Source organism: Austrofundulus limnaeus, unplaced genomic scaffold (assembly GCF_001266775.1).
Source record: "Austrofundulus limnaeus strain Quisiro unplaced genomic scaffold, Austrofundulus_limnaeus-1.0 Scaffold21, whole genome shotgun sequence".
Taxonomy (NCBI): domain Eukaryota; kingdom Metazoa; phylum Chordata; class Actinopteri; order Cyprinodontiformes; family Rivulidae; genus Austrofundulus; species Austrofundulus limnaeus.
The window spans coordinates 109,286-135,477 of NW_013952423.1; the positions used below are offsets into that span (position 1 = coordinate 109,286).

Consider the following 26,192-nt stretch of genomic DNA (forward strand, 5'->3'; position numbering starts at 1 on the left):
CAGTGAGAGAGGCAAAACTAAAAATAATAAAAAACAATAAAAATAAACAAATAAACACCATCAGTGCATCCAATATAGACTTAATCAATTCACTAGTGCACTTATCAACTTGAGCTGCGAGACATGAGATTGACACAGCAGCTCTGACAGAGTTTGATTTTCTGTTGCAGCTACTGTGCTGTGAAATTAGATTCACAGTCTCCAGCAGGAACAGCCCCACCCCCAACTCCATTCTCTATCACCCCCCCACCATTAGGCTTCAGTCCATAGGCCTGCTTTCCCCCACCTTTTTTTCTGCTTGTGTTAAGGGTGCTATTATATATCAGTCAAACGTCACAGATGAAGAGCATCTGGCCTAGGCTGCCATATTGATTCGGAGCTCATATAGTCAGGGCATCCTTTGGCTATTTCATAAGATGTGATGGGCTGATAAGCTCCAACAAAAACATTGCCTTCTATGTTAGCACCAGCTGCCCACATACTGAAAGGGATTATTGATATGGCGAACAGTACTTGGCACAGTGTTACCAGACACTACACTTAATGAATCACTATTGATTTCTCTGCAGACGTCTGCGTTGTAAAGCACAATCTTCTTTCTTCTTGGGCGATAAATTGCTAAATCATTTTTCCACACTCCTGATCTGCTATTGAGACCCAGGTACCCCATTATGAGGTTATTTCATTTGACCCCCTACCCACCCGCATACACACACACATACAGAGTTTTGGAAGTGTGAGTGATTTACCCAGGATGATGAGCTGGGGTTTACTCTTCACCCCCACCCCTGCACTGGTGCCGGCAGCCACCTCCACGCGGTACTGCACTCCGGTCTGCAGCCCCCCGACAACAACGGAACGGATGGTTGCGTCCACAGACTTGTTGACATGAAAGCGTGTGTCGTTGGCCAAACACCAGATCTGACAAAGCAGCAGACAGACTTCAGAGAGATGTTGTATTATACATGAGGAACATCTGCAATCTTAGGGAGAGGAAGCTAAACCTACCTTATATTCCTGGATGATACCATTTTGTTGGTCAGAGAGAGGGGGGTCCCATGAAACGCTGATAGACGTACTGTTGTGACTTCCCACTGTCAACACTGTCACTTGCTGTGGAGGTGCACTGGGTGCTAATAGGTCAAGGGTGGGTGGCAAAGATATGGAAAAAAATATTTACACAAGAAAAAAAATACTTATACTGCTTATAACAGATGTTTCTCTCATGTTTTTTTTTTTTTTATCTTGTCAATGCAGGATCTGTCTCGCTCACTACTTCAATTCATATTCACCCAGCAAGCTTAAACATGGTATTTTCAAAGCCACCCCAGCAGATGGAATTTAAAGCACTTCATTTTCGCTGAGTTTTAGATTCCAATATCTTAATAGCGTCCCTGAGTTATGCAGGCCAAGGTTTTACAGGTCCAAACTGTGCTTTTCTAATTGCAAAAATGACAACCCTTCCAAGCAGATCAGCAAGTTTACATATGAGCGTAAGTTACTGTGCCAAGAAGAATATTAGATGGTTTGTCACCTCAAATGAAGAGCTCATCGGTGCCAAAAAAATCTAACCATCCTTGTTGATAAATTAGCTTTTAAATTTGTCAAATTGGCTTAAAATGGACAGGTCAGATGTGAAGAGATGAAGGCAAAAAAGTGTCAAACATCAGTTCTGCGCAGCTAAACAAATCATCTCCACACAGTGTTAGCTTCTCGTAAATCCCACAACAGCTAACATTATGTTGTGTTCGAGCTGATGAAGGAACTACGCTGACCCCAATTAACAGGCCGTAAAATAATAAAGCTTGCTGCAGTATATCCACACTGCATGAGGAGGCAGGAATTTTTAAAGCTGTGCAGAGAGGCCAAAAACAGGTGGAGCATTTTTTCTTGGCTAGACTGCTGTTGTGAATAAACAGATGGACCAGGTTCTGTAAATGGCCAACATAAAGCACAAACATGGGCAGAGTGTTTCACAAAGGCAAGATAGTTAATGTTTTATCAGGTAGGATCTAATGAGGCAAGGATATATGGAGAGCCTAGCATCTGGCTCAGTTAACACAATAGTAAAAAAAAAAAAAAAAAAAAAAACATTTATTTTAGTTTGATGGGGTGTGTGGAAACAGCATATTGAGTGATTTAACTTGTGCCCAAGAAGGAAGCTCTAAACATGTATGAGATGCCTGCAAAAAATGACAGTCTGACAATACAAAGGAGCTAAATCAGCCGTATGCGATGTCATCTTTTTTATTACAATTCACAAATCATCTCAACCCATTTGAAGCATATCTACATTCAGCTACTTTATTTTAGACAGCACTGACTTTCTGAGACAATTACTGTCAGATGGGCTCAGACAAATCTACTATCCTGTACACTGGGACACCTCTATAGTGTACAAAGCAAAGTGATATGTTTTTTTTGCAGTCTGGGAAAATGAAAGATTGCATATTACTTCTATGAATTACAGATGACAAATTAAAGGAAACTTGCAAAATTACAGGGAAGAAAATTGCTAGTCTGTATTATGTTGAAAATAACATCATGTTGCTTATTTACAATATTCAGAAGCAAAATACAGCTGAGGACCTTCTCTAAAAGATAAAATATTCTAATTCATAAAGGTCATGATGGTTGACTAAGTGGTTGATTAGTATGGAAATTATGGGTTAAATATACTGAGGCTTTCTGAATAATTGTACTGAAACTTGGCTATACTGATTTTAACTGTTGTGTTTTGTTGCATATAACTCCATTGTATTAAATGTGGGTTTTTTTGTATTTTCCAGGCACATTGTTCAATTATATATCACAATAAAGTAACTATGTTACTGTTAGTTGATTGGCAAATTTTGTATACATCAAAAATGAATTTGATTTTGAATTATAGCACTATAAATGCCTTGAATTTGGTCTCTGTCTTTTTAAGAACCTGCTACTGTTTCTGACACTCCCACTTCAGCACGTTTTCAAACAATGCTTCAGGGCAGGAGGTGTTCTGTGGGGTGTGAGCTTGGCTGGAGATTGAGCTCCAGGGTGGAGCTGTGGTGCTTTGTATCAGCAATCGTAGCTGGCTACCAGGAGATTCAAGGATTTCTCAAATATGCATGGAGTCAAAGCAACACTCTGGGTATGGTTTTTGATGAAGGAATGACAATATAACACAGTATAAAACAAAAAGTTGATTTTGCATAATAATCCCGCTTTAGAACATCAAATGAGTGAAAATGTCTTGGCAGAATTACTTTAGAACTTTTGTTTTTATGAAAAATAGTTGCTGTATATCACTTTCCAAACAATAAAAAAAGAATGCAATGCCTAAAACATGCTTTCTGTTAGATGTTTTATTGGTTTTCCACATTCTGACTACCCCATAAAAGTGATTCAGCATAAAACTTCGCTGCTAAATATCAAATAATAATAATGCACCATCACTCAAGTGACCTTTGGTTTTCCCTCTAGATGTAATTTCAGTGATGTTGCTTCAAGTAAACAGACTGAGGTTTTTCCAGTTACTCAAAGGTTTGTATTAGGAGACAGGAAACATTAAGTGTTCTTATTTTAATGTATGAGAACAATCCCTCAGGGTGAGAGATGCCTACAATACCAGTAATGACTCAATATTACATTACTAGAACCAGCCATAAGAGCAAAAAATATCGAAGGTCCTTATTTATGTATATCAGACTGATGAACAATGTTGCTGGAGGTATTTTTTAACTGTGTTTTAAACTGAATATTTGCAGGTTTACTCACAACTTTGCAATTAAATATAATTAAAAAACAAGTTGATTAACTTGTTATAAAAATCTAAAGCAACAAGACTCTTGCTGCAAAAATTAAAGAAAATAATAGTGATTCAGGAAATATGTCTGTATCAGTGTCAAACAAGATGTGTTACAAAATAAAATAAAATGTCATAACTTTACTTTTTATTATATTTTGTGTAGACACACAGCCTAAACTTTGCCCTACTACCGGTATATAAAAAATATTTAATGTTACACCTGGATGGAAATTTAATGCAGTGTTATTTCTTCCATTTTGCCATCAGCAGTGTTGGAAAGCCTGTGGCTCCAACAGATGTCAAAATCTCTCCATCCTTACTTGCACTAACAATATACTGTAGAGCTGTAAAGAATATTAGTCCTGGTATATCACTTCTTTCTTTATACAGTAGGAGACATTGGTATATTTGAGATGTGATACCCAGAGAGACACTCTGATAGGGTTTAATTAAAGTGGGACTACATTCTCAACATGCTTTTGAAGGATAACTAATGCTTTGCTTTGGTAATATTTTAGCAAAATTGTCCATGGGCTTTGGATAACAGGTAGCTCAATACAATTGTTCCAGTACAAAGATGCTTTGTTCCTGGGATCCCATGTGACCCAGCTGGTAAAAACCTGAAGTGATCCTGTGTGGCCACTTTAATTGGGCTCCATGGAGGTTAACGTTCCTTTTTTCCACCAGCTGTACCCACCAACTTAGCTTGTTCTTACATTGGTTGATCTATTTTTTTTTCTTATCATTAAACACAAATGTTTTGGGCAAGTTCTATTTTTTTTCTTTTTTTAATCTTTTTTGAGTTTGTCTGTTTGCATTTTACTCCTGGGTATTGTGCAACTTATGGTTCACTACAGAGTTAATATGGTCTAAATTTTACATTAAATAAATAAAAGTGCAGATGAAAACATAGTCATACTTAGCCACTCAGTTGGCTAAATGCTAGTCTGCTTTTTATTCATGAAATACACTTAAGCATTGCAGTGTATTTGACACAATGTATTAGACAATAGAAGGTTATAAAGCATGTGGTTTATGATGCTTTTGGAATCCAGTACATCTGTTTCTCACTCTTCACTGCAACTATGTGGGTCACACAAATGTTTTGCAAACTATTTAATTTGAAATAAAGATACAAGTCTTCAAGTTCTTGTGTTGGATTTGAATTCATTGTTTTGTTTTTTTTTTCCTTTGGTGAAGATTCCTTTGGGCCATATCTTTTATTAACCATTTTATTTTGTAGTAATTATCAAAAAGTGAAAAGAAAAAGAAAAAAAAGTGCACCTTTTTTAGGTAAGTGTAAAGATTTCCTGTGACTAATTATTTGTTTGCTTGTGCACACCTATGCTACGTATGAACCATTATAGTTATACTGTATGTATTGTTACACCCCTACTAAATGAAACGTGAAAACTGGGCCACAGACATTTTGCACAGAACAAATTAGTTTCATTTTCAATGACTCCTTCAACAGAAGAACCGTGACGACACTGAGACATATCACCACCCATAACGCACACTGCTATGAGTGTTGGCCATGGGGGGTCATATAATGTATGTCTGGACAGGAACGTGGCAGCAGGGGTGCAGAGCTCAGCAGAGAAATAGAGCTGAGCTTAAGTCACAAGAGACATTTTCTGCACTCCCCCTAGCCCTCCATCCCCCAGAGGCTTTGAGTTGTCATAGAACCCCGCTGTGCTGTCTGGGAGACCTGTTTCCACACACAGGGGAGGTGGCACTTGCAGCAGCAAGTCCGTGTGGGTGGGAGGACGTGAAATGCCATTATTCATAACAATCTAGCCATAAAGGCCATTTTTAGTAGCAACTAAATAAAGTAGGTAGAAACATAATGAATAAACATCTGCTAATGGATTAATAACTATACCCAGCATCCACTTCATCACAGATTTCTATCAGAAATTAAATTTATAGTCACTTACCTTCTTCCATGGTGCGTGCAGTCATGGATTCGCTGTCTGCTCCCTGAAACTCATTAAAATACGGCCGCACTTTAATCTCATAGACAATGCCTTTCTTCAAACCAGAGAGAGTCACGTCTCTCTCCGAGGCAATCCTCACGTCCTGCATCTGCCACGGCCCAGGGGAGGGCAGTCCGGAAGTCTGCCGGTACAGAACACGATAGCCTTGAATAAACTGCGATGGGTTTTCCACCTGTGAGGAGAGGAGAAGATGCAAAATTGATGATGAGGGAGGTGTCGAACATCTGCGTGCAAACTGCTTTGCATCAGTATTCAGATTTTGTCCCTCTTTTAGTGTAAATGCATGCTTAGTTAGTCACACACTTCAAGAAGCAGCAGAGGAAACGTAAAAAGGTGAGATGAATTTGTTATGTTGGTAATATGTTCCTGAGTACTTCTACAGAGTTTAGCCTCAAAAATAAAAATAAAAAAAACATCACTGATATTTTGTTTTTGTCTTTTGACCTTTCATATAAAAGCAAAATGTACACTACTACGAAAAAACTTGTGGGGCAGAAGCACGAGGAAGCTTCAAAGTGTTATGCTGTTGCTTAAAAATAAAACAAAAAAAATCGTATTGAACCACTTCAAACAAATTATTTTTGATAGTTTGTCTTTTTAAAATTGGTATCTATTTGTTTTCTGAACAAAATGATTCAGGTTCAAAAATTAATTAAATATAATAAAGCAAATGGCTTCGGAATCGCATTTAACAGAATATGATTGGTTAGTATGCACTTATCTTTAAAACCAACCTATATTTTTTATATATTTTTCCTTAAATTGGAATAAATGCTATTAAGCCAACACARATTCCGTCTTAGATAAATAAAGATAACATACTTTTTTTTTTTCACGTTGCCCTTTTGTTCTGCAAAATATGGTCAAACTAAAATTCAGCATTAAAAAATAAATACATAAAAATACACAAGAATGCAAAAATATAATTTTTCATTCAGGACCTGTGCTAACAGCCACTTCATTAGCATTCAAACATTTTTTGCTTGCAAGATTGTAACACTATTTAATATGGAATGATTGATAATGACCAAGTGTTCTTATCAAATATCTTGGAATTACTTTGGATTCTCATTTGACTTATTGTGATCATGTACAAGTCTTAACCACTTAGTTGAAACAGAAATTACACGTTTATTCAAAAATTAGATCCAATCTGACATCTTCTGTTTCAAATATCTATCTTCATGCCATTATACTCTCAACCATGTCGTACTGTTTACCTGTTTGGTCTCTTACAACAAATGAAATCTTAGAACCCATAGTTAGGCTCTACAACAGGGCCTACAAAATTCATAAAAAACTTCCTGGTTGGACTCATCTCTGTACAGTTCTTTCATTACCTGATGCCTTGACTTTTCAGAATTATGTTTTGTATAGTGGTATTAATTTATATTTTCAGATCTTCCAAGGTGCCAATTATGGAACTCTCTGTGCATTGCTGCCCAAATCAAATTCTGGAAGTGGTCATTCAACTAGATCTGTTACAAAAGGACAACTGATATTACCAACTTTTAAAAAACTGTTACGGCCAGAGGTCTTTCTTCTATGTTTATACTAAAGCATGGAATGACATTCCTCAAAACATAAAGTCCATTTCAAAACTACAGCCCTTTAAGAAGAATCTTGTCTGCCATCTGCTGGACACTTTTTGTTGTGCTCATATTTAGACGTCCTATTTTGCAAATGCTGCCTTTTTGAAATTTGGTATGCTTGTTTGTCTTTGTGTCCTTGGTGTATAATGATGTGATTGTGATGCTGTAATTCTGAGTGTTTTATGGACTGTAGAACAGGAACCTGCTGTACAATAGCAATAATGCTGAGTCAGGCTTGATTTTTAATAATCTTTTCCTGTTAAATAAATAAATCAAATCAAATCAAATCAATCACCAATAAACAAGTAAAGACATAACGTTGTATCACTTTGGATTTGCTGCAAACACAGTTTACATCATTGTATCAGCCTAAAAGCTCAACAGTTTGCCATTGACCAGCCATTGCAGAAAATTGAAGCAAGTCCTTGCCAACCTGATAAAATATCATTCACTGAAAAAAAAAAAAAAAAAAAAAAAAAACCTTTGTGTGCAAACCACTTCCACACATGGCACATGCAACATCTAATAGTGATTTATTTGCCCTGAACAGAAACATTAGTCTTAATTCCTGCATAACTTCAAACCAATCTACACTGATGCAACAGCAGGTGTTCAAACCATGAATTTCTCCTATTATGCTCACCATGTGTGTGCCAGCTATCCAAAACAGTTGTGCGCAAAGAATACAGTTCTCCAAGAAGCCAAAACCAGAGGTAAACTAAATCTCCTGATAATTTGTATTTTTTATTTTGTAACCATTGTGAGCACTTACTGTCCATGTGACTTGCACTGAAGTGGAGCTAAGGACTACAGGATTATGCATGTTGACCACAACATCCCCCAGCTCCTTTTGCACACGTCGGTGGTCCACTCCTTGGACAGTAGGACTTATATCTGAGGAAGAAATAAGTGTAGCTCAGCACATTTAATATTACACTAGTTATTTATGTCAGTACAGTCTTTTTTTTTTGTTTTCATACCTTGGGTTCGGACCGGCTCAGACATCGGGCTTGGATCCCCCAGTCCTTGACTGCTGACTGCTCTTATGATGAATAAATAGACAGTGTTGGGTCGAAGGTCCTTGACCATAAACTCAGTCATCTTCACATGATCTGCCACTGTTTGCCAGCTGTTGCTCACTGACTGACTACAATAGATAAACAAACAAATCAGATTAATCATGAAAAATGTCTTCTGGTTGAAAAAAAAAAACAGATGTTCCCAGGTGGTTGTTAGCCAAAATAACACATCATGCTGTAATGAAATGTAAAAAAAAATAAATAAATAAATAAAATAAAAAAAAAACAGATGAAAATGTTTGAAATATTTCCTGTCATTACAAAAAAAAAAAAAAAGGGCATTCAGTGCAACAATTATGAAGGGGGAAATAAAAGCAAAAAATATTTGTGCCTATCAGTGAATTTTTTTTCATTATGACTGTTTAATTGCCAAAAAGTTATCACTCATCATTTTTAAGACTTTAAATTACATTTAAGCAAGTTTTTGCTTGAAACCATCCTAACATTTTTACTTTCCTTAGGGCATTTTCCATACCCACATCTGTTAGTGCTATGAAAGTTTGGGTCACTAACATGTTGCTTGTAGCCATAGGTCACAGACATACCCAAAGGCCTCGATGACATAGGAGGACACTGGGGAGCCTCCCTCTGGCCCCGGTTCCCATGACAATGAGATGCTGCTCTTGGTAACGTCGGTGACCTCTGGCTTGGAGGGGGGCCCCGGGAGGGCACTCGTGTTGTGAGACATGAAGTCCACAAGGTCAGTGGAGTCTGAGGAAACACGAGCGACTAAATGAATACTCTCAAAGGCAAACACGGTTGAGCAATGCTCTGTTTGTAGCTGCTGTAATCTTTCAAACAAACCTTTGACGTCCAAGTAGGCGCTCCAAGATGTTTCTCCACTGGAACTTGTAGCAAGGCAGGTGTACAACCCTGAATCAGACAGCTGATGAAGGAAACACATAATACTACCATTCAGCCCATATTTAATGTGCTACATGACAGACTAATTCCAGTGTTGCAACAAAGATAAAACCCGCAGTAAAAAAACAAAACAAAACAAAGACTCAGAAGCTGTTGTGCCTATTAAACTCCCCTATAAATATTTTCTGTAGATCCGTATCACACATGATACTGCTTTCAGGTTGAGCTTTGTTAAAGTGTTCATCTAAGTGCAACAGCCTTTGTAACTGTAATCCCAGATGGCTTCTACAAGCTCTTGCATCAGTCTCAGCTTTTGAAGGAGGTTTGCAGCTAGAACTACAGTAAAAATGCATTAACCTCCATTGGCCTGCCTTTGGCACGAGAAAATCTGTAGAGTGGATGAGAGGAAACTTTAATGTTGGCCAATGAAAGAGGAAAAAAGAGAGACCCCATTAAAAGCTAACATTAATTTTCTTAATTGATTTCCTCCAATAATGGTCACACGCCATTCCCGAAGCCATCAGCATTACCATCACTGGTGCTGATGCAGGAAATAGGAGATATGACAATGTATTTTATACCGGCAGTGCCTTAGGAGTCGCTGGCAGCGAAGCTATCTCTCAAGAGAAAGCAGACGAGTGACATAAGAAGGGCACTTTGACACCGTGACAAGACACTGTGTGTTGCAGATACTCCATTATTCTGCCCCTTTTAGACTCCTCTCGCCACATTCTGTTGTCGAGTCCTTGAGTCTAGCTGCTGTCTCAGAGAAACAGACTAAAAAGCAGCGTTTAACGACTCATAAAAATCAATACTTGCTATTCATCTTTTAAAAGCAAACTGACTGCACTTGTCCTTTTGAATTACGATCAGCTGACATCATCTGTCAGAGGAACAAATCCTTCTCTTTCCCTTAATGTACAACACATGCCCTGATGCAGAAAAAAAAATCTTGAAATTTGCTTTTGTGTGACAGTCAAAGTTGTTACTGAGAGAAGCCACACATCCACCCCCTCACTCACACTTAGGTTACTAGATATACTCCTAGATCTGTTTAAAGCAGAACCGTTTGCAGGAGATTTAGCAAATGTCTGTTTTTTTTTAAATACCTCGAGTTAATTACCCACTCTTTTTATACATGACACCTAAGTCCTGTTAACCTGAAATTGTGTTGTATTTTTTGCTGAAGTTTCATGATCGTAAAAAAATCAAATCCGCCAGAACTCAAAACATCAATTTGTTACCAAATCACAAAATATTGGTACAAATCGTTGTCAGTTACAGGCTTGTTTTTTCACTGTGACAGTTGCTGATCTGATAGGCAGAGGTTCACTTGTGACAGACAGTGATCACCAGATGCTTCATCTAATCACGTTCTAAGTATTTTTTGAAAGTGGCTTTTTCCAGATGGTTTATTCGGAGGACTCTGGAGATCACTCTGTGTAACAAACCATCTGCTGCATCATGTTACAGGACTTGATAGAACAATTGTGAGTGAAACTTGTTTTCTGTAATTATGTCTGCCACTTCAGGCCTGACCAACTGGAAGGGATGTTCATTTAAACCTACTGTTCCTCAGCCAAATGCTTGTTAGGAAACAATTTAACACAGAGTCGAATTAAATGATGGTTTCAGTCTTTTTCCTCTTCATCTTTTTTCGAGTTTTGCCAACATTTAATTGATAATAATATGCCAAGTTAATTGACAATACCTGGGTGTATTATTAAGAATTTTACAACAATTTTAGAACAACAGACATTTTTTTAATAAAATGTCTGATGCTTTATTATCAATAAGACAGAAAACATCTCTGGTGTCTATTATTTCTACTCAACTGTGACCCACCCTTGTATTCTGGATTTGAAGGCTGCCATGGTCCAGCAAGGAAAAGCGTGGGTCTTTTTCTAGTAGATTTGCTCCATTCTTCCGCCAGGTGACTGTAGGTTGTGGATCTCCTGACGCCTGACATTGAAGTAGGGACATGCCTCCTTGTGCCTGCGTGTGATTGGATGGGCCCCGTTGGATGATAGGTGGTGGGCGGTCCTTTGAGGCTAAGAATAATAAAAAAAGAAACAGGTACAATTACTAGAACCCTTTCCAAACACTGTCATTTTTGGTTTCACAGGGTGGGAACAGAACAACAGCTCTCTTTTCTAACTAGTTGTCAAGAGGTGTGAGAAAGGTAGCTGCCCTTATCACAAGGTGTTAATTTGCGCCTGCAATAATTACATTAGTGGCTGCACGTCTAAGGCGTTAGTGTTCAGCCTGATGGATTTGTTGTGAGAGGAAGTTACTGTTTTGAGAACCCCTTCCACGGTGTGGCGGTGAACTCATAACACTGCATCACACCTTGGAGCATTAATTACTTGGTGAGGATTAACAATGCTTTACCCACGGTGCTAATTACCATAGCTTTTTTGTAACACCTCTCACACTTCGATGCCTGTCCTCCCTCATCCCCCTATGATTCACTGCTGCGTCCCATTCTCCAGAAAGAGCCCCTCCACCCTGACTTCAATGAACACAAAATAAAACTAAACTCTAAATAGGCCGAACAACAAAACATTTCTTCCGATTTTTTTAAGCTTCTTGTACCATCCAGGAAACAGCCTCTGCACTCTGAAACAGTTATTTCTGCAGTGCTGAATATCTCCAAGCCTTGTAACTACTCCTCGTTTCCAATTTCCTCACTGCTGCTCGCTGCTGTTATCAGGTGTGTCTCCATTCACAACAAGTGTGTACAGCAGGCTCCCACTGTCTTATCCTTCATCACACCTCCCTTAACACAATGAGCAAAACAGCATCTCAAGCAGAACAGCAGGCATAGGTGCAGCATACTGCAATGTAAGCAAAACTGTGTGTGACAGTTAAAGAGGCGGAACTGTTTGCATCGCTGGAGAAATCTAAACAAAACCAACAAGAGTTGACTGATGTGAAAAATAATTCTACCAAAAATTAGTTTTTTTTTTTTTTCATTTATTTGTCCTTGGGGAGTTAGCTTTTTTAAGTTTTAGAAAGACATGAAAGAACTGATGAAGAATGATGACACAGGTTCACATTTTTATTGACATTTCTTAGACCTATTTTGCATCAACCCAGCTCTCTTTAATCACAAACAGGAAAGTACATCATCATACAGTTGATACACCATCAAAAGCACAATGTATTTACAATGAAACCCTGCAAAGTTGCATTTAACAGTTTGAGTCAGCCAATAGTCCAGACACTCTGTTGAAACAAAGCTTAAACGTGTCTGGTTTTCACTAGGCCAATGCCACCCAAACAAGATGTAGGCCTTTTTTTTGACCACATCCAATATTTGCATTTTTACATAATTTGTGGGTACTCTAATGCTGTGTTCAGACTGAACATGTTCCACGTGTCAAAAATGTGCCCAATGTCCCAAGTTGGATGCTTGTGCACTTCCATGTCAGACACTCATGTTGAGCGTCAAAATTGCTCTGGACACACATTTGATCAGAGTGTGGAAAGACTCGCCTTAAGATGAGCCTCTTGACTTATGGTTGCTTTCTTCTGCTCTGCTGGTCTCTTTGTACAATCAATGATGGATAAAATTGAGAGAGCGGCTTGGCTTTGTTTACGGAAAGCAAGGGAACATTGTTGGGCATCTCAGAGCCATGTCTGGATTTACCTGATAATTAAGAGGCGTTCTGAGTTTGATGAGTTTCGCCACACCAGGTGCTGCACACTGACGAGGGTCGATTTCAGCACTATTTTTGACCCAAGCCAATTAAGTTTGACTAGCTGTTGACCTGCATCGGTACCTGCATCTCCTCCCAGGACACCAACTACAGGCACTCAATTTCAGCTGGAGAGTGCCTGTCCATCTGTCTCACGTTCATAGGCAGCATTCAGGAGACCATTCCCTCAGAAAATGTGCCATTATGTCAAAAAGTGGAGTCCCTCTGAATAGCTGACACTCAGCATCCTGCTGCAAAAGTTCAGATTTTCCATCTCAAGCACCTGCCACTTTTGACATACTGCAGATTATATTTTGTTACTGTACTGACTTGAAATTTTACCAAAGTAAGTTTTTGGTAAGATACTTGTATGTTTACTCAAGTATCACTTTGTGGTACTTTATACAACACTGTGTGCTGTACATGCATCAAAAACTCAAAATGATTCAAAACATGTAGCACTAGATGTGTGAAATGCACTGCAACAATTTCTGACCCCTTGAAGCACATCCACCATAGACTTTGTATGTAAACCAGATGCCCCAGAAGCTCAAACCACATTTGATCTGAACACAGCATTAGAACATAATCAGGGCTTCATTATATTTTTGAGTTATATATATTTGAATAGTATGAGTCTGTTCAAATATATGGCACGATTCTTGTGCAGTTTTCAAGCTCCAGAAAACTCATCTTTTCACATTTAAATTAACTGTTCCAGGGTGTCATTTTAGGAGTGTTAGGAGAGTGTAAAGACAAGTTAAAATCTGGACGTTTAAAGATTTTCCTACACTTGCAGACCCTCTTAAACACTGCTACTTGTGCCAATTTACCAATCTTAAATAATGCTTGAAATGGCACTGTACAAGCCTCCAAAACTCCCCTGGGCATTTCGCCAAATCACTATCCATCTTTGTTTACACCCATCTGTTAAAGACATTTCTCATCTCCCTCATTCGCCACCTAACATTTTTGATATTGATCCATCTTCTCTGAGTGACAGAACACAAGTCATTTCCTCTCGAAAATTCCAACAAAAAAACACTTCGACAAATGTTAATTGTATAATGTGTGGGAGAAAAAAGCCAAGAAACAAATGGAAAGAGACATAAACAGCTCGCAGCTGGCAACGACAGAGCACTTAATGTTGACATTAAAGCTTTGTCTTAAAAAAAAGTGCAAAGTGTCTCTCCATGGAGTAGACAGTTTTATTTAAGACGTTTTTTTTCAGGCTTTTACATATTCTGTCACAAGGTAGTGTAAATAAAAGAAGGATTGTGGGTGACTGGCTTTTCAAACTTACAGATTTTTGTCAGTAAACTAAGTGTGGGCAGAAACTGTCATTCACTGTCTGATGTGGTGAAAGCTAATGTGTGTGTGTTTTGTATAATTATAAAGCCAAGAAGTCTTCATAAATAAAAAAAAAAATGATCATCATTAACTATGATGAAAGTACTTATCATGGTTTTACGGATGAAACATCCATTGCTAAACAATCTAAACCTTATTAAATGATGTTACTTTGTTGGTTTTACTTATAACTATAACAACTAAGCCCATATTTCTTGAAGGCATGTACAAAAACCACTGATTTGCATGACAAAATTTTAAACTAGGGCCATCTGTGAGAGGGGACAAAATTATAGCTATGTTCAAAATTGAATGTACTATCTTAAGCATGGATGCAAGATCGAACTTGATCTGTTTGAGCTTGAAGTATGCGTTGAGGATGACTCTTACCATACTAAATTTAGCTCAATATCGGTAAAATTGGCTAAATTAAAGCCAATACTGTATTCGCCAAGGGTCATTAACTATGATGGTCATTTTGAATTGGATTGATTTCAAACATAATGAGCAGTATCTGTAAATCTAATATTTTTTTCAATAATTTTATTAAAATACAGTATGTTGTTCTTCAAAAGCAAAAATATTAAGCATGCTAAAAGTTTGTGCTGTGAATGACATTGCTTAACTCACAAAATTTTAGCTCATAATCTGCTTATCTAGCTATATATATATATATATATATATTGTCTTGACTAAACTATCTTCAGTTGTCTAAAAAAAGTTAAAATCCATCCTTTGGTTTATAACTTATCTTGCAATCTGCTAATTCTACTGTCATGAAGATGATAAGTCACATAACTTTGAGAAGCAGGACTCATGTTTTAGCTCACTTTGTTATGTAGACCTTTTACTAGCGCCATACATGAGGATGGTGTGTTTTTGCATTTGCATCCTGCCTTACCGTCTGCTACCTCCAGCTGGGCCTTGGCCATGATGCTTCCTGCCACAGTGAGGGCTTGGCAGATGTAATAGCCGGCATCGGAGCGTTGTACAGATGAGATGGTCAGCTCTCCGTTAACGGACACTGACACTCGGTTGTCCCCCTGTGCTGGCTGACTGGGAAACAGAAGATCCTGCAAAAACATTGAAGAGTTATAACTAGGTGACTTGTTTTACCCATATGGATATGCATTTTGTTCTAGTAAATTCTGATGTCTACATTGCTAGGCTAGGGTAAGTTAAATCTAACATTTTCTGTATGTTGTGTTGAATTTTGACAAACCTTCCATTTTGGAAAACAATCAAGCTGTCTTATTCATGCCACAAGGCTTTAATAGTTGCAATATACTGTACATATACATAGTACAAGGTCAAAAACATTTTTACTGAGGAATGAGTGAGTCTACATAATTCCACAGTTACATTTTTGGTGACAGCTGATATTGAATAAATAAGTACTTCTTTAAAAATGTGCCTTTCAAACTTAATATACCAACAAATAAATACAATTCAGTTAAAAATGTAGGTCGATGTCTCTTTCATGCTCAGTCAGAAAGGCAATTTACCACCAGAATAATAATCCTGCTGTGATAACCTGCACTTGCGCTCATAAAATTGTGGCATCGGCGTTGTGTGCCTCTGCACCCCAGGCAGACCAGCTGACGGACAGGAAAGGACATTAGCCGGCTTCCATTATGTCTAATGATGCTAATGCAGCACATGACATTGTCTCTTACTAAGTGAATTGGCTTGTCAGTCTGATGCAGATTGATAATAAATGAACACTTCATTATAGATATGTGGAACAGAACTGTGTTCTGTTGTGAACTGGTTTGATCCTTTTAGTTAAGTCTTTGTCCACTTAAATTTTATAAATTTTATATTTTACCTTAAATGGGACATGTGCAAATTCCACTTTTGTAGTCATTAAATATATTTTGTTGTGTACTTGGAGTCACAGCAAATTTGAATTTAGTCTCTCCCGGTTCTGCAAAGATGTCTTCATAATCTTTTTGGGTCATATTTTTTTCAATTTGTTTAGTTTTGTCTGTTTTCTATGACGTTTTCTGAACTATTGTGTCAAATTATTAGCAACAAAATTGCCTGAAAGTGGGTCAGGCTCCAACATGTAAGACTGGATGGACAAGTCTTCCATTGTTGATACATTTTAATTCATTTGTAAATAAAACATTTCTGCATAGCTAGCAACCCCCTCTATCAAACTAGAATAGACCCCAACTATTTGATTTACATGTCAAAAGAGGATTTAAAAGCATGATATGTCTACTGTAAGCTCTTGGTCTTTTTGAAAATGTTGTGCTAACCTTGCTACCCTCTCGTTGCCAGAAGACTGTAGGTTGAGGTTTTCCTCGAGTCTCACAGGGAAAAGTCGCCGTTCGTCCTTGAACCACAATTTGGTCCCGAGGTCGCACCACAAACTGAGGTGCCTCTGAGTTTGAAAGATAAATTAAACCATGAGACAATATCAGCATGTTTGAAGAGGTCTCTAAGAGTGCTTTTGATGTTGGACTACTCTTCTTCTGAATGTCAAGCAGCAAGCTAAAAGGGGTTCATGCACTGGGTGTTTTCTATGTCTTATTGCTGCCCGTCTTATCTAGCTAAAAACAATGAAATAAAATATACACTGACACATTTTCTTTATTTATTTGAAATTTATTATTGCAGTTTTAACCCTCCTGCAGCTCTTGTGTAAAAAAAAACAATCTTAAGAGGCCTCAGTTTTAAAATGAAAGCCCCAGAGGTAATTTTAACCCAAGAACACCAGGAGGATTATATTTAGGCACAAATACTGTAAAATCCCCAACTTGAAAAAAGATTGATGTTGTAAACCCATAGTTTTTCAGAGGTTGATGTTGATAGGTCTAAAATTAAATTAGTGGTTGAGTTTGTGGAATGCCACAACAGCGCATGCATACTCAACACGTGTGATTGGAAACAGAAAAAAAAGAATAAGGCATGCACAATGGGACCACCTCTTACTTACCAACTGGACGAGCTGGTGACAACAATGGTGGGGGTGACATTGACACACAACGCAGAGAGAAAAAAAGAAAGCAGAGGAGCAGAACAGCAGGACAGGAAAAAAAAAGAAATGAATGAAATGGAGTTGGGTTTTCATCCATGAAGTTCTGGAACAGGGATGGTAATGCTCAGTCACCAAAGTGGGTGATGGCATGGATGCTAATCCTTATCCCAATATGGGAAATCAAACCAATACTAAAATAATAAAAATAAAAATACAAATAAAATAAAATAAAATTCACACATTACTCATTCTAAAAACAACCATGTTTGTTAAATTAGGGAAAAATCTAACTGGGTGCTTAAGACAGTTTTTAGAATATACAAAACTGAATCATCTCAACACAAATTTATATAGCATTTCAATATGACAGAAGAACACTATCATTATTACTATACCAATGTGTCAAAATCACATAAAAAAACAATATTTTTGATCTTTTAAATTTGTATTTGTGAGATGTCACAGACAGTCATTTTGTAGCACTGCTGCCTCTTTCCCCCAAATGTTGCTGGAGGTGTCAGATATGGTGGATAAAAATAGTTCCTCCGAACCAGAGGAGTCCAATCCTGGTCCTCGAGGGCCACCATTCTGGATGTTTTAGAAGTTTCTCTGTTCCAACACACCTGATTTGAATGGGGGATTAACAGTCTTCTGCAGAACTTCAAAAGATAATTAAATCACTAGGTCAGGTGTGTTGGAGCAGTAAAGTGCAAAATGCAACATTAAAAGTCCATTTCCCTGCTCTAAACTGTTCCTCTTGCTGAAACAAACAAAACAAACAAAGCAAAAAAAAAGTTGACTGTTTTAAACTATATTTTATGGCAAAAAAACAGAGATGTCATAGTTTGGCTACCATAGGAGCAACTCTTATCAGTCTTTTAAAATGAAAATTGATATAAAATAAGCTAATAATGCTAACACGTCCACCAGTCTAATAAACAGTTTAGAATAGGCTTGCTTGGATACCTAACTTCTTAGCATTAGCTTGACAGGGTCGCAATGTTACTTGGCAAAAAGCAAAACAAAGCATAGTATGTTACTAATCTGCATATACAGCTGCTGTTTATTATTTTATGTGGTTTTGTCTTTCATCTTTGTCTATGTATTTTTTAATCACATTTAAAGTAGCCTGCTGAGTTTCTGGTGTTTGAGTAGCCTCTGATTTTACATTTATTTACAATACTTGGACATTTTCATATAAGCACAAGTTGATTAAATGTATATTTCAACCTTGATTTTCAAAATAGCAATAACTCTCAGATTCAAACTCATTGGGATGAGTACATAGATTATCTGACACTGATTTTAAAGAGTGATTGTCAACATGTTCACTTATGTAGCCTGACTCTATGTATATCTGTCACAAATAAAATACACATCAGTCAACATTAATGATGACACTAATGGCATCTTACATTAGCTGTTATGATCATTGTCCTAGCTATGTGTGTTATCATTTAGGCAGCAGTAGATAGTTCCATTTTGGTTTACAAATAAAGCAATTATGTGATGCATTTTTTATTTTAATTGTTTTAATTTTGTTCAGTATCAATATAAAGTGAAGCTGTGAGGGTTTTGCACATAATGTCATAATGTCATCAGTATCTCCAGCCTATGCCTAAAGTTTACTCAACATATACCAATGTGAAATGATGAAAAGTGTGATTTTACACCAGATACCCATGAGCTCAAACCTGCAGCCACAGAATTACAAGGCTGTGGCATGCTACATCCACACCAAGCATGATGCAATTTCTGCGTACTCTTTGGATAATGACATGTTAATGGTTTGCCAATTGTAACATACATTGTTAGAATTTTATATAAAATAATATGAACTACATAATATATGACTTGGATTAGCTGCATTTTTCATTTCATGTATCAGCAATTTTCTTGTAATCACAAACTCCCATTAATGTGGAACAAATATTGGGTTAATGGGTTAAAAGGGGATTGAGGCTCTCCCAAGCACAAGTCTTAAAGTTCATTTAAAGCCAGTGAAATTGTTCCTATCTGGAGCCTAGTTGGGAATTCAGAGCAATCAACCACTTCAGCCTCCCATATGAAAGAAAAGCTAAAACCCATGCCCAGTGTTTCAGCTGGGGGGCGATAACGTTTATACAGTAGGCAATAAAGACCTGATTGTCCTGTGGCCTGCTTTGGGAGAAACAAGTATACAGCATATCAGACAAGTTATGAGCTTTGCCACACATGAGACCACAGTTACCCACCTCTGATAGTCAGATATGCAGAGGCTTCTGCTTTACCCACGCGGTTCTCTGCTGTGCACGTAAAGGTCCCCTGATCACTGACTGATGCTTTCTTAATCCTCAACAGGAAATCCTCTTTTTCGTATCTGATGTCATACCTGGTGAAGGAGAGGATCATTAAAAGAGAATGGAGAAGTTATATGTTGAAATTATGGAAACTAAAGCCTATATTCTAAATAAAATCCCTAATTCAGCAAATTAAATACACACAAAAACACTGCAAATACATAACCCGTGTGTACACTTAAGATTAATGTTTAAATGTGGAAGCGTTAAAAAAAGTTTTTGCCTTTTTGTTTTGATAGAATAACAACAGACTCGCAAAGTTAATTGCTACAATGGTGTGAAAGGAAGAACAATTAAACTGAGATGAAGGCATGGCAAAATGAAAGGTGCTTTCAGCTAGAACCCTGATTGTCTCACTATTTCAATATTCATAAAGATGCACAGCCTACACTGTAGTGTGGGCTGCGATAAAGTATGTACAAGTGTGAGAATATGTGTGTGGAAGAGAAGAAGTAAAAAAGAGAGGAAGTCAGAGAAGACGAGACAAACAGTCTGGGAGTCAGGGAGTGGCACAGTCTGACAAACTGGATGAGCCAAGCAGTAAGACATGACTAATTCATGGAGATGTTCCTTCCATCTGAGTGTATTCACCAGCGAAGCAGTTGTAAGCCAACAGCACTGCAGTTAGACTGAGAGAACCATCCCAGCTAGCAGAATCTAAAGCACCTCAAAGGGCCTACATAAGGATTGAGTAGAGGAGCAAGAAGTTGGGTCTCCCTCTCTGGGGTCCCTTTTGGCATGAAAGATCTTGTGAAATTGTCTAGCCAGCCATACTGATTCAAAGATGGAAGACAAGTCAGGCAGAGAAATGGCACAAGGGGTGAGAAAAAGTCACGTTGGAAATAGATGTTCCAGGAGGGTGTGGGCAGAATATCGATGGGGGTTGTGAGCTCTGTCCAGAGTCTGGTGAGGACTCCATTCACAGCACATCTCTGACCCAGATACAGACATCCCAGGAGGCTGGCAGGTTTTGGAAAAGAATGAAAGAAGTGGAAAGAGGGAAGTGAGGCGAGATAGGTCTAAAACTAGGACATTTTTTTCTAGGATCATAGGGTATTGGACTGGAGGGCACAAAACAGGAAGGCAGACAGTGTGACAGACAGGAAGGCAGGCAGTTACTGCACACTGGTCAGTCAGAACATTATGACCACTGAGAAGAGATATAACAAAACACTGATTATATTGTTTCAGGTGCACGGAGTAGGAACACAATGGGCAACAAGTGAACATTCTGTACTTGAAGCTGAAGTACTGGGAGAATAAACACAGAGAAAATGTAATGATGTGAATAATGTTTCAGTGTTCACAAAGTCAGGATAAAAACACCACTATGGGCTATGAAGTATCAATTGGAGTTTGTCATTGGGGTTGTTTGCATATTTCAACCAGCAAAAGCCTGGGTTGCAAGTCAAAAAAATGGGGACCCTTTGAGACACTTGAGTTATAGCACCTTCACAGCTACTGCTCATTTACTACCAGTCTGCAGTTGTCAGGAACTGTCAAAAGCAGACAAAAAAAAAAAAAAATCTGGAACAGTAACAGGATCAGGAGTAAGTCCAACAAGACTGATTGATGCACACTGGGAGTCAAGTCTAACCAATGTTGTCTGATTCAAGACTAAAAGGTCATATTCACAAATATTCTGTATATCAGAAACTATGGTTTGGAAAATGATAGATGCAACAGACCAGTCGTTACTATAGCTCCAGTGATAATGGTGTGGTGATCATGTTGACTTGTGTTTATCTCTGACACCACATAAAATTTGTATTTGTTATATTGTTTTATTATTATTATTTCAAACACACAAAAAAAAAAAAAAAAAAAAAAAAACTAAAATATGATAATCCAATTTACATTATTGAAAAATAATGGGGAAAAGGTAAATAAAAAAATAAAATAAATAAATAAATAAATAAATATCCCCACCCTTTTCCAAGCTTACAACAGGTAAAAAGAGGTTTAAGACTGAACCTAAAAGAAGTTGAAGGTGGCCTGGCACGCAAAGTCACATTCTTATTTGGCTGTCACTTTGACAAGTTCCATATACTTACCGTTGTTGCTGATCATAAACTATGTTTAATTTAAATGGTAACCCCTGATAGAAAGGGCCTCATTTAGCAGAATGCTGTGTCTTACCATGCTGCAATAAATATTCAAGAGTGGTTTGAAAAACACAAGATTATCTAATCATTATGCTATGGCTAATCATTGTATTTAACATGAAACACATAATAATACCCTTTAACTTTATGATGTAAAATATAGCTAAGAAATGTTACCTTTTATGGTATTATCTAATGTCAGTTATGTGTGTGCTGCTTACACCGGGTTGCATCATACAGTTGGAGGCTCACGGGGTTTGATTTACACAAGCGTGCACACCTGCCTCATGCAAACATGCAGACTGATTCTGTCTAGCCAGTATGTCTGTGCACAGTGGTGTCTTTTTATCCCTAAAGATACCTAAAGACCAGCAATAATAAGAAGCTGTTAACATCATATCTGCAATTTTTTTTGGAGTACCGGTAGTAAAAACATATTCAAAACAGATAGATTATTATTTTCCTAACACTTCTTAAAGATGCCCATGCTTTTTTCAATGGTACAAATCTACTTGAGCTTGCACATATATTAGTATGCATTTATTAACATTTTCATCACAGAAGCAAATTGACACATACACAAATACATATACTCAAACACCATTTACAGATTGTTTTTTTACCTTCCACGGGGGATATCTGCATCCTCCTTTTTCCAGCGCAGAGCAGGTGGTGGGTCACCATGGACCTGACATTTGAACTCTACACTCTCATCAACTAGAACCACCTGGTTCACAGGACGTTGCACAAACGCTGGCCGCTCTAAAGGCATAAATGCAGAAGTGCTAAATATACAGAAAGGTCACATAATGTTTGTGCAATAAATGCCAGAGAAAAGTACTACAGTTCATAACCTGTAGAAGCAGGAATGGAGATTTCTTACCAAATACTGAGAGCTGAGCCTTTTCACTTTCTCTCTCTCCGACCATGTTGGAAGCCACACACACATAAATCCCTGAATCGCTTTTCTTTGCATTTGAAATAGTGAGTTTTCCACCACGAACCTAAAAAATGAAAATGCAATTGTAAATACAACCAAACATAAGTGTTATACCAGAGATATACACAGGTAAAAGTCATTACAAATAATGTGATTTAAAAAAAAAAAAAAAAAAAAACTTCTTATGTTGTTCAATAATAACCCACCATGATCCTGTCATCCTTGAGGTCAAGACGGGTTTTATCTTTCCTCCAGAAGGTGGTGGGTTCTGGGTGTCCACGTGGAGGCTGACACTCAAAACTGGCAGTCTCCCCAACGGCCACCACCACATCCTGTGGGTTCTGCCTGAAGTCATCACGTAACACTAAAAGACAAAAACGATACAAAATTGTCAGGGTTTGTTTACATAACTGCAGTCAAATTAAAAATAATTAGAATTTAGTTGTCACATAAAGCCAAAAGTCAATCAAACTGAGGTTTCACTGCTTGTAGCATTTCCAGTGCAAGCGGGATGCCAAGCATAAAATAAAATGTAAAAAAAAAAAGTCACTGACACATTTTCATTATTTAGCTCACTTTCTGAGTGTTAAAAAGATTTAATTTAGTTCACTTTTCTTACTTAAAGCTAATTTTGACCAAATTTTAAATTAAAATACACATTTGAACTTAGATTTGAAATATTGCCAGCAGCTATTGAAGTGTTAGCATTGTCTAGCATTGATGTTTGCCCCTAAAACTTGATTTGTAAAACCCGTTAAAACTGAACAAAACTATGAGCTATTGTAATCCTTTATGGTACTGAAGAGCCATCAACCCATTTAAAAACAGCCTCAGAACACAATGCCTATATCATGACTGTTGTTACCACAGAAGTTTAAAAATAAATGTTATGGTTAAGAGTAATATTGGATTTTCATGTTAGGAGTACAAGGAAAGAGCCTTGCATGTAATCTCTGCTCTGGTCAAAATAAGCAGCTTGTGGTCAGTGAAAACATTTGTGAGCTGAGCCACAGACTAAGTCCATGTTTTAAAATCTTATATAAGCTCTGCAGTGTGAGAGGCTGAACAATGGGCTCTAAAACTGCATATTAAACATCTGAAATTCAAGGTTGATGACAACAAATTTACTGTGAATCTTGTTGTGATCAGATTTCCAGTTAGATTGATTTTTTTTCCTAACAAAATACAGTTTTTTTTTAAACCTTGAGTAAAGAAAGAGGTAAGAAAGTGCGTCTGTCCTTTGCAGCAGCCACAGCATCCGACCTTGGTTTTATGAAGAGATTGTACCACAGCATGTGCAATTTCAAAGAGAAACTACCAGAGACCAGGGATATTGACTGGATCAAACACTCTTTTATGAAAACCTTATGAAATGGCAAGGGAACAGGTGCAAGGTCTCATTTAGAGAGCATGGGCAAAAACATTCGAAAATATCTCACCGACAGCAACAAAATTTGCCAACATGTTCCTACACAGTAATGGTGTCTGGTTTAAAAAAAATACTGAAAGTCCTTCAGAGGTCTTTACAAGAGAATCAGCAGTGTAACTGGAAGGAGGCCAACTACTTTGCAGAAAAGATCCTAAAGCGAAGGCTGCTATGTGAAACATGGTGGGTTAAATATGACAGAATTCCATTTTTATCCSACATCTACCTACTTTTAGTTCATTAAAATTCCATTTCTGAGCATATTTTCTATTCTGCTGTCAATATTTTTGCTTTTTATCTATTGTCGGGCTACCTGRGATTCATTTCTACTATTCAAAGAAAGAAAAGAATCAAACCATTGTCAAACAAAAATATAATACATTTTGAATAGATGCATGAGCTAGTTATTGCAGATTTTAAAAAAAAAGTAAACACATCAAAGCTTCCTAATTCTGTCATAACTGTTAAACAAATATGAGTTCAAAAGCTTACTGTTTTAATGAGCTGCAGAAATGAATGCACCGCAAGACTTCATTGGGTTTATATTTAAAAATAGAGATTGTAATTTGGATCCTGCAATGAGTWGTAACCCTTTACATTAATAACTTATGACATGTTGTTTTTGTGGAATGTCTTGCTGTTGGACTGTTTTAAATAATAAAGTACATTATATGACAGCAATCAGGACTAAAAAAGGTACCCTTTTCCTAGTCAAAAAACTATCAGCTTAGAAATGAAAAATAGCTGCAAACTGTCATTTCCAATTGTAAGTGTGATGACAAAACAAAATAATAGAGCAAAAAACCTAGACAGTAATTATATTCTGCTGTAACTGATAGTTTGTAAAACTCAAAGAAGCATAAACTTCCATGGTGTTCAGGCCAGTTTTCATCCTCATTACTGCCATAAGCTGTTCGGTTGAAACACAGTAGCGTGGATTCCAAGTCCCAGAGGACACCTCTAGTGGAAAAAGAAAACCAGGATGCAGCCGGTGGCCCTTCGGCCCAGCTGTCAATCACAATCTGCAGTAAATAAGTCTCAGTTGCAGACACTACTTTGGCACAGACATATGCCTGGTTGGCTGTCATGTTGTACTTTGCGCTTAGTGACCCATTCCATGAAGGCACCACTACACTCATCAAGGCYCACAACAGAAATCCTGTCCTTCTGTTGACAATGCTTCTGAACAGCAAACTTGTGTCTCAGGAGACTGTGAAACTCAAATAAACAATAGAAACTTGAAAAGTGGATAATTGGAGACATGAAATAAAAAAAGAAAGAAAGAAAGAAAGAAAGTATGACAGAAAAGTCAAAAAAAGAAAGCAAATTGTGTTTTTCAAAGTGCTGATAGCACTGAGCTTCTTAATTTATAAAAACAACATACGTATAAAACCACAATGCGTTCAAATTGATTTCTTTTTTATCTTATTTTATTTTCTGTTCTCTATGGATTGTTAATTGCATCATTTTGCATTTAGATACAATTAATTTCAAAGTTTTCATAATTTATCCTTTTTAGGACATCTTATTTTATCAGAATGTATATTATTATTATTAGTGCTAGTACTTACACACCACATTTGGATTTAAAGAGACAGAGTCAAAACTAATTGATCTGAGAGATCAATTAGAAAAAAAGGGTGAAAAGGGGCTTGTGGAGTTGCAATAATGAGGAATTTCCCTCCAAAACATTGCAGTTCAATTTTATATAAACCCAAACTGAATGATTTAAATGTGAAAAATTATGATTTAAAAGTGTGTCCCCTTTAACTTGTCACCTTTAAAATGTGATTTCCTCAAGTGAAGTTGATGGTTGTTTTTTTGTGTTTTGTTTTGTTTTATTTGCTGTATTGCAATAAAACCTTAGTTTAGCAGCAGTGGTATTTGGAACATTTTTGATCTGATATTTGATTTTTTTTTAATACCACAAAACTGTCACACCTTGATATGTTTCAAGACATTACTGTCCAAATTTCATACTGGCCCATGCCCTGTAGCCACACTAAATGAAATTATATATATA

At 37.3% G+C, this 26,192-nt stretch overlaps 1 protein-coding gene across 5 annotated transcripts in view; it reads right to left on the bottom strand.

The window, feature by feature from the left end:
• LOC106514601 (roundabout homolog 2) overlaps positions 1-26,192 on the bottom strand; it is a 108,088-nt gene that overhangs the window by 15,947 nt on the left and 65,949 nt on the right. For 4 of the 5 annotated variants that reach the window (XM_014003934.1, XM_014003935.1, XM_014003936.1 and 1 more), the window contains 15 exons: positions 22,950-23,107; positions 22,687-22,807; positions 22,427-22,565; positions 19,594-19,730; positions 17,318-17,329; positions 16,638-16,762; positions 15,275-15,446; positions 11,168-11,373; positions 9,263-9,344; positions 9,004-9,169; positions 8,360-8,526; positions 8,152-8,273; positions 5,728-5,959; positions 1,009-1,133; positions 750-921 (listed from right to left, as the gene is read on the bottom strand). In XM_014003934.1, the coding sequence (XP_013859388.1) occupies positions 750-921; positions 1,009-1,133; positions 5,728-5,959; positions 8,152-8,273; positions 8,360-8,526; positions 9,004-9,169; positions 9,263-9,344; positions 11,168-11,373; positions 15,275-15,446; positions 16,638-16,762; positions 17,318-17,329; positions 19,594-19,730; positions 22,427-22,565; positions 22,687-22,807; positions 22,950-23,107 (2,136 nt within the window). The remainder of the gene's footprint in view (positions 1-749; positions 922-1,008; positions 1,134-5,727; positions 5,960-8,151; positions 8,274-8,359; positions 8,527-9,003; positions 9,170-9,262; positions 9,345-11,167; positions 11,374-15,274; positions 15,447-16,637; positions 16,763-17,317; positions 17,330-19,593; positions 19,731-22,426; positions 22,566-22,686; positions 22,808-22,949; positions 23,108-26,192) is intronic. The other variant, XM_014003937.1, reaches the window with a different exon arrangement.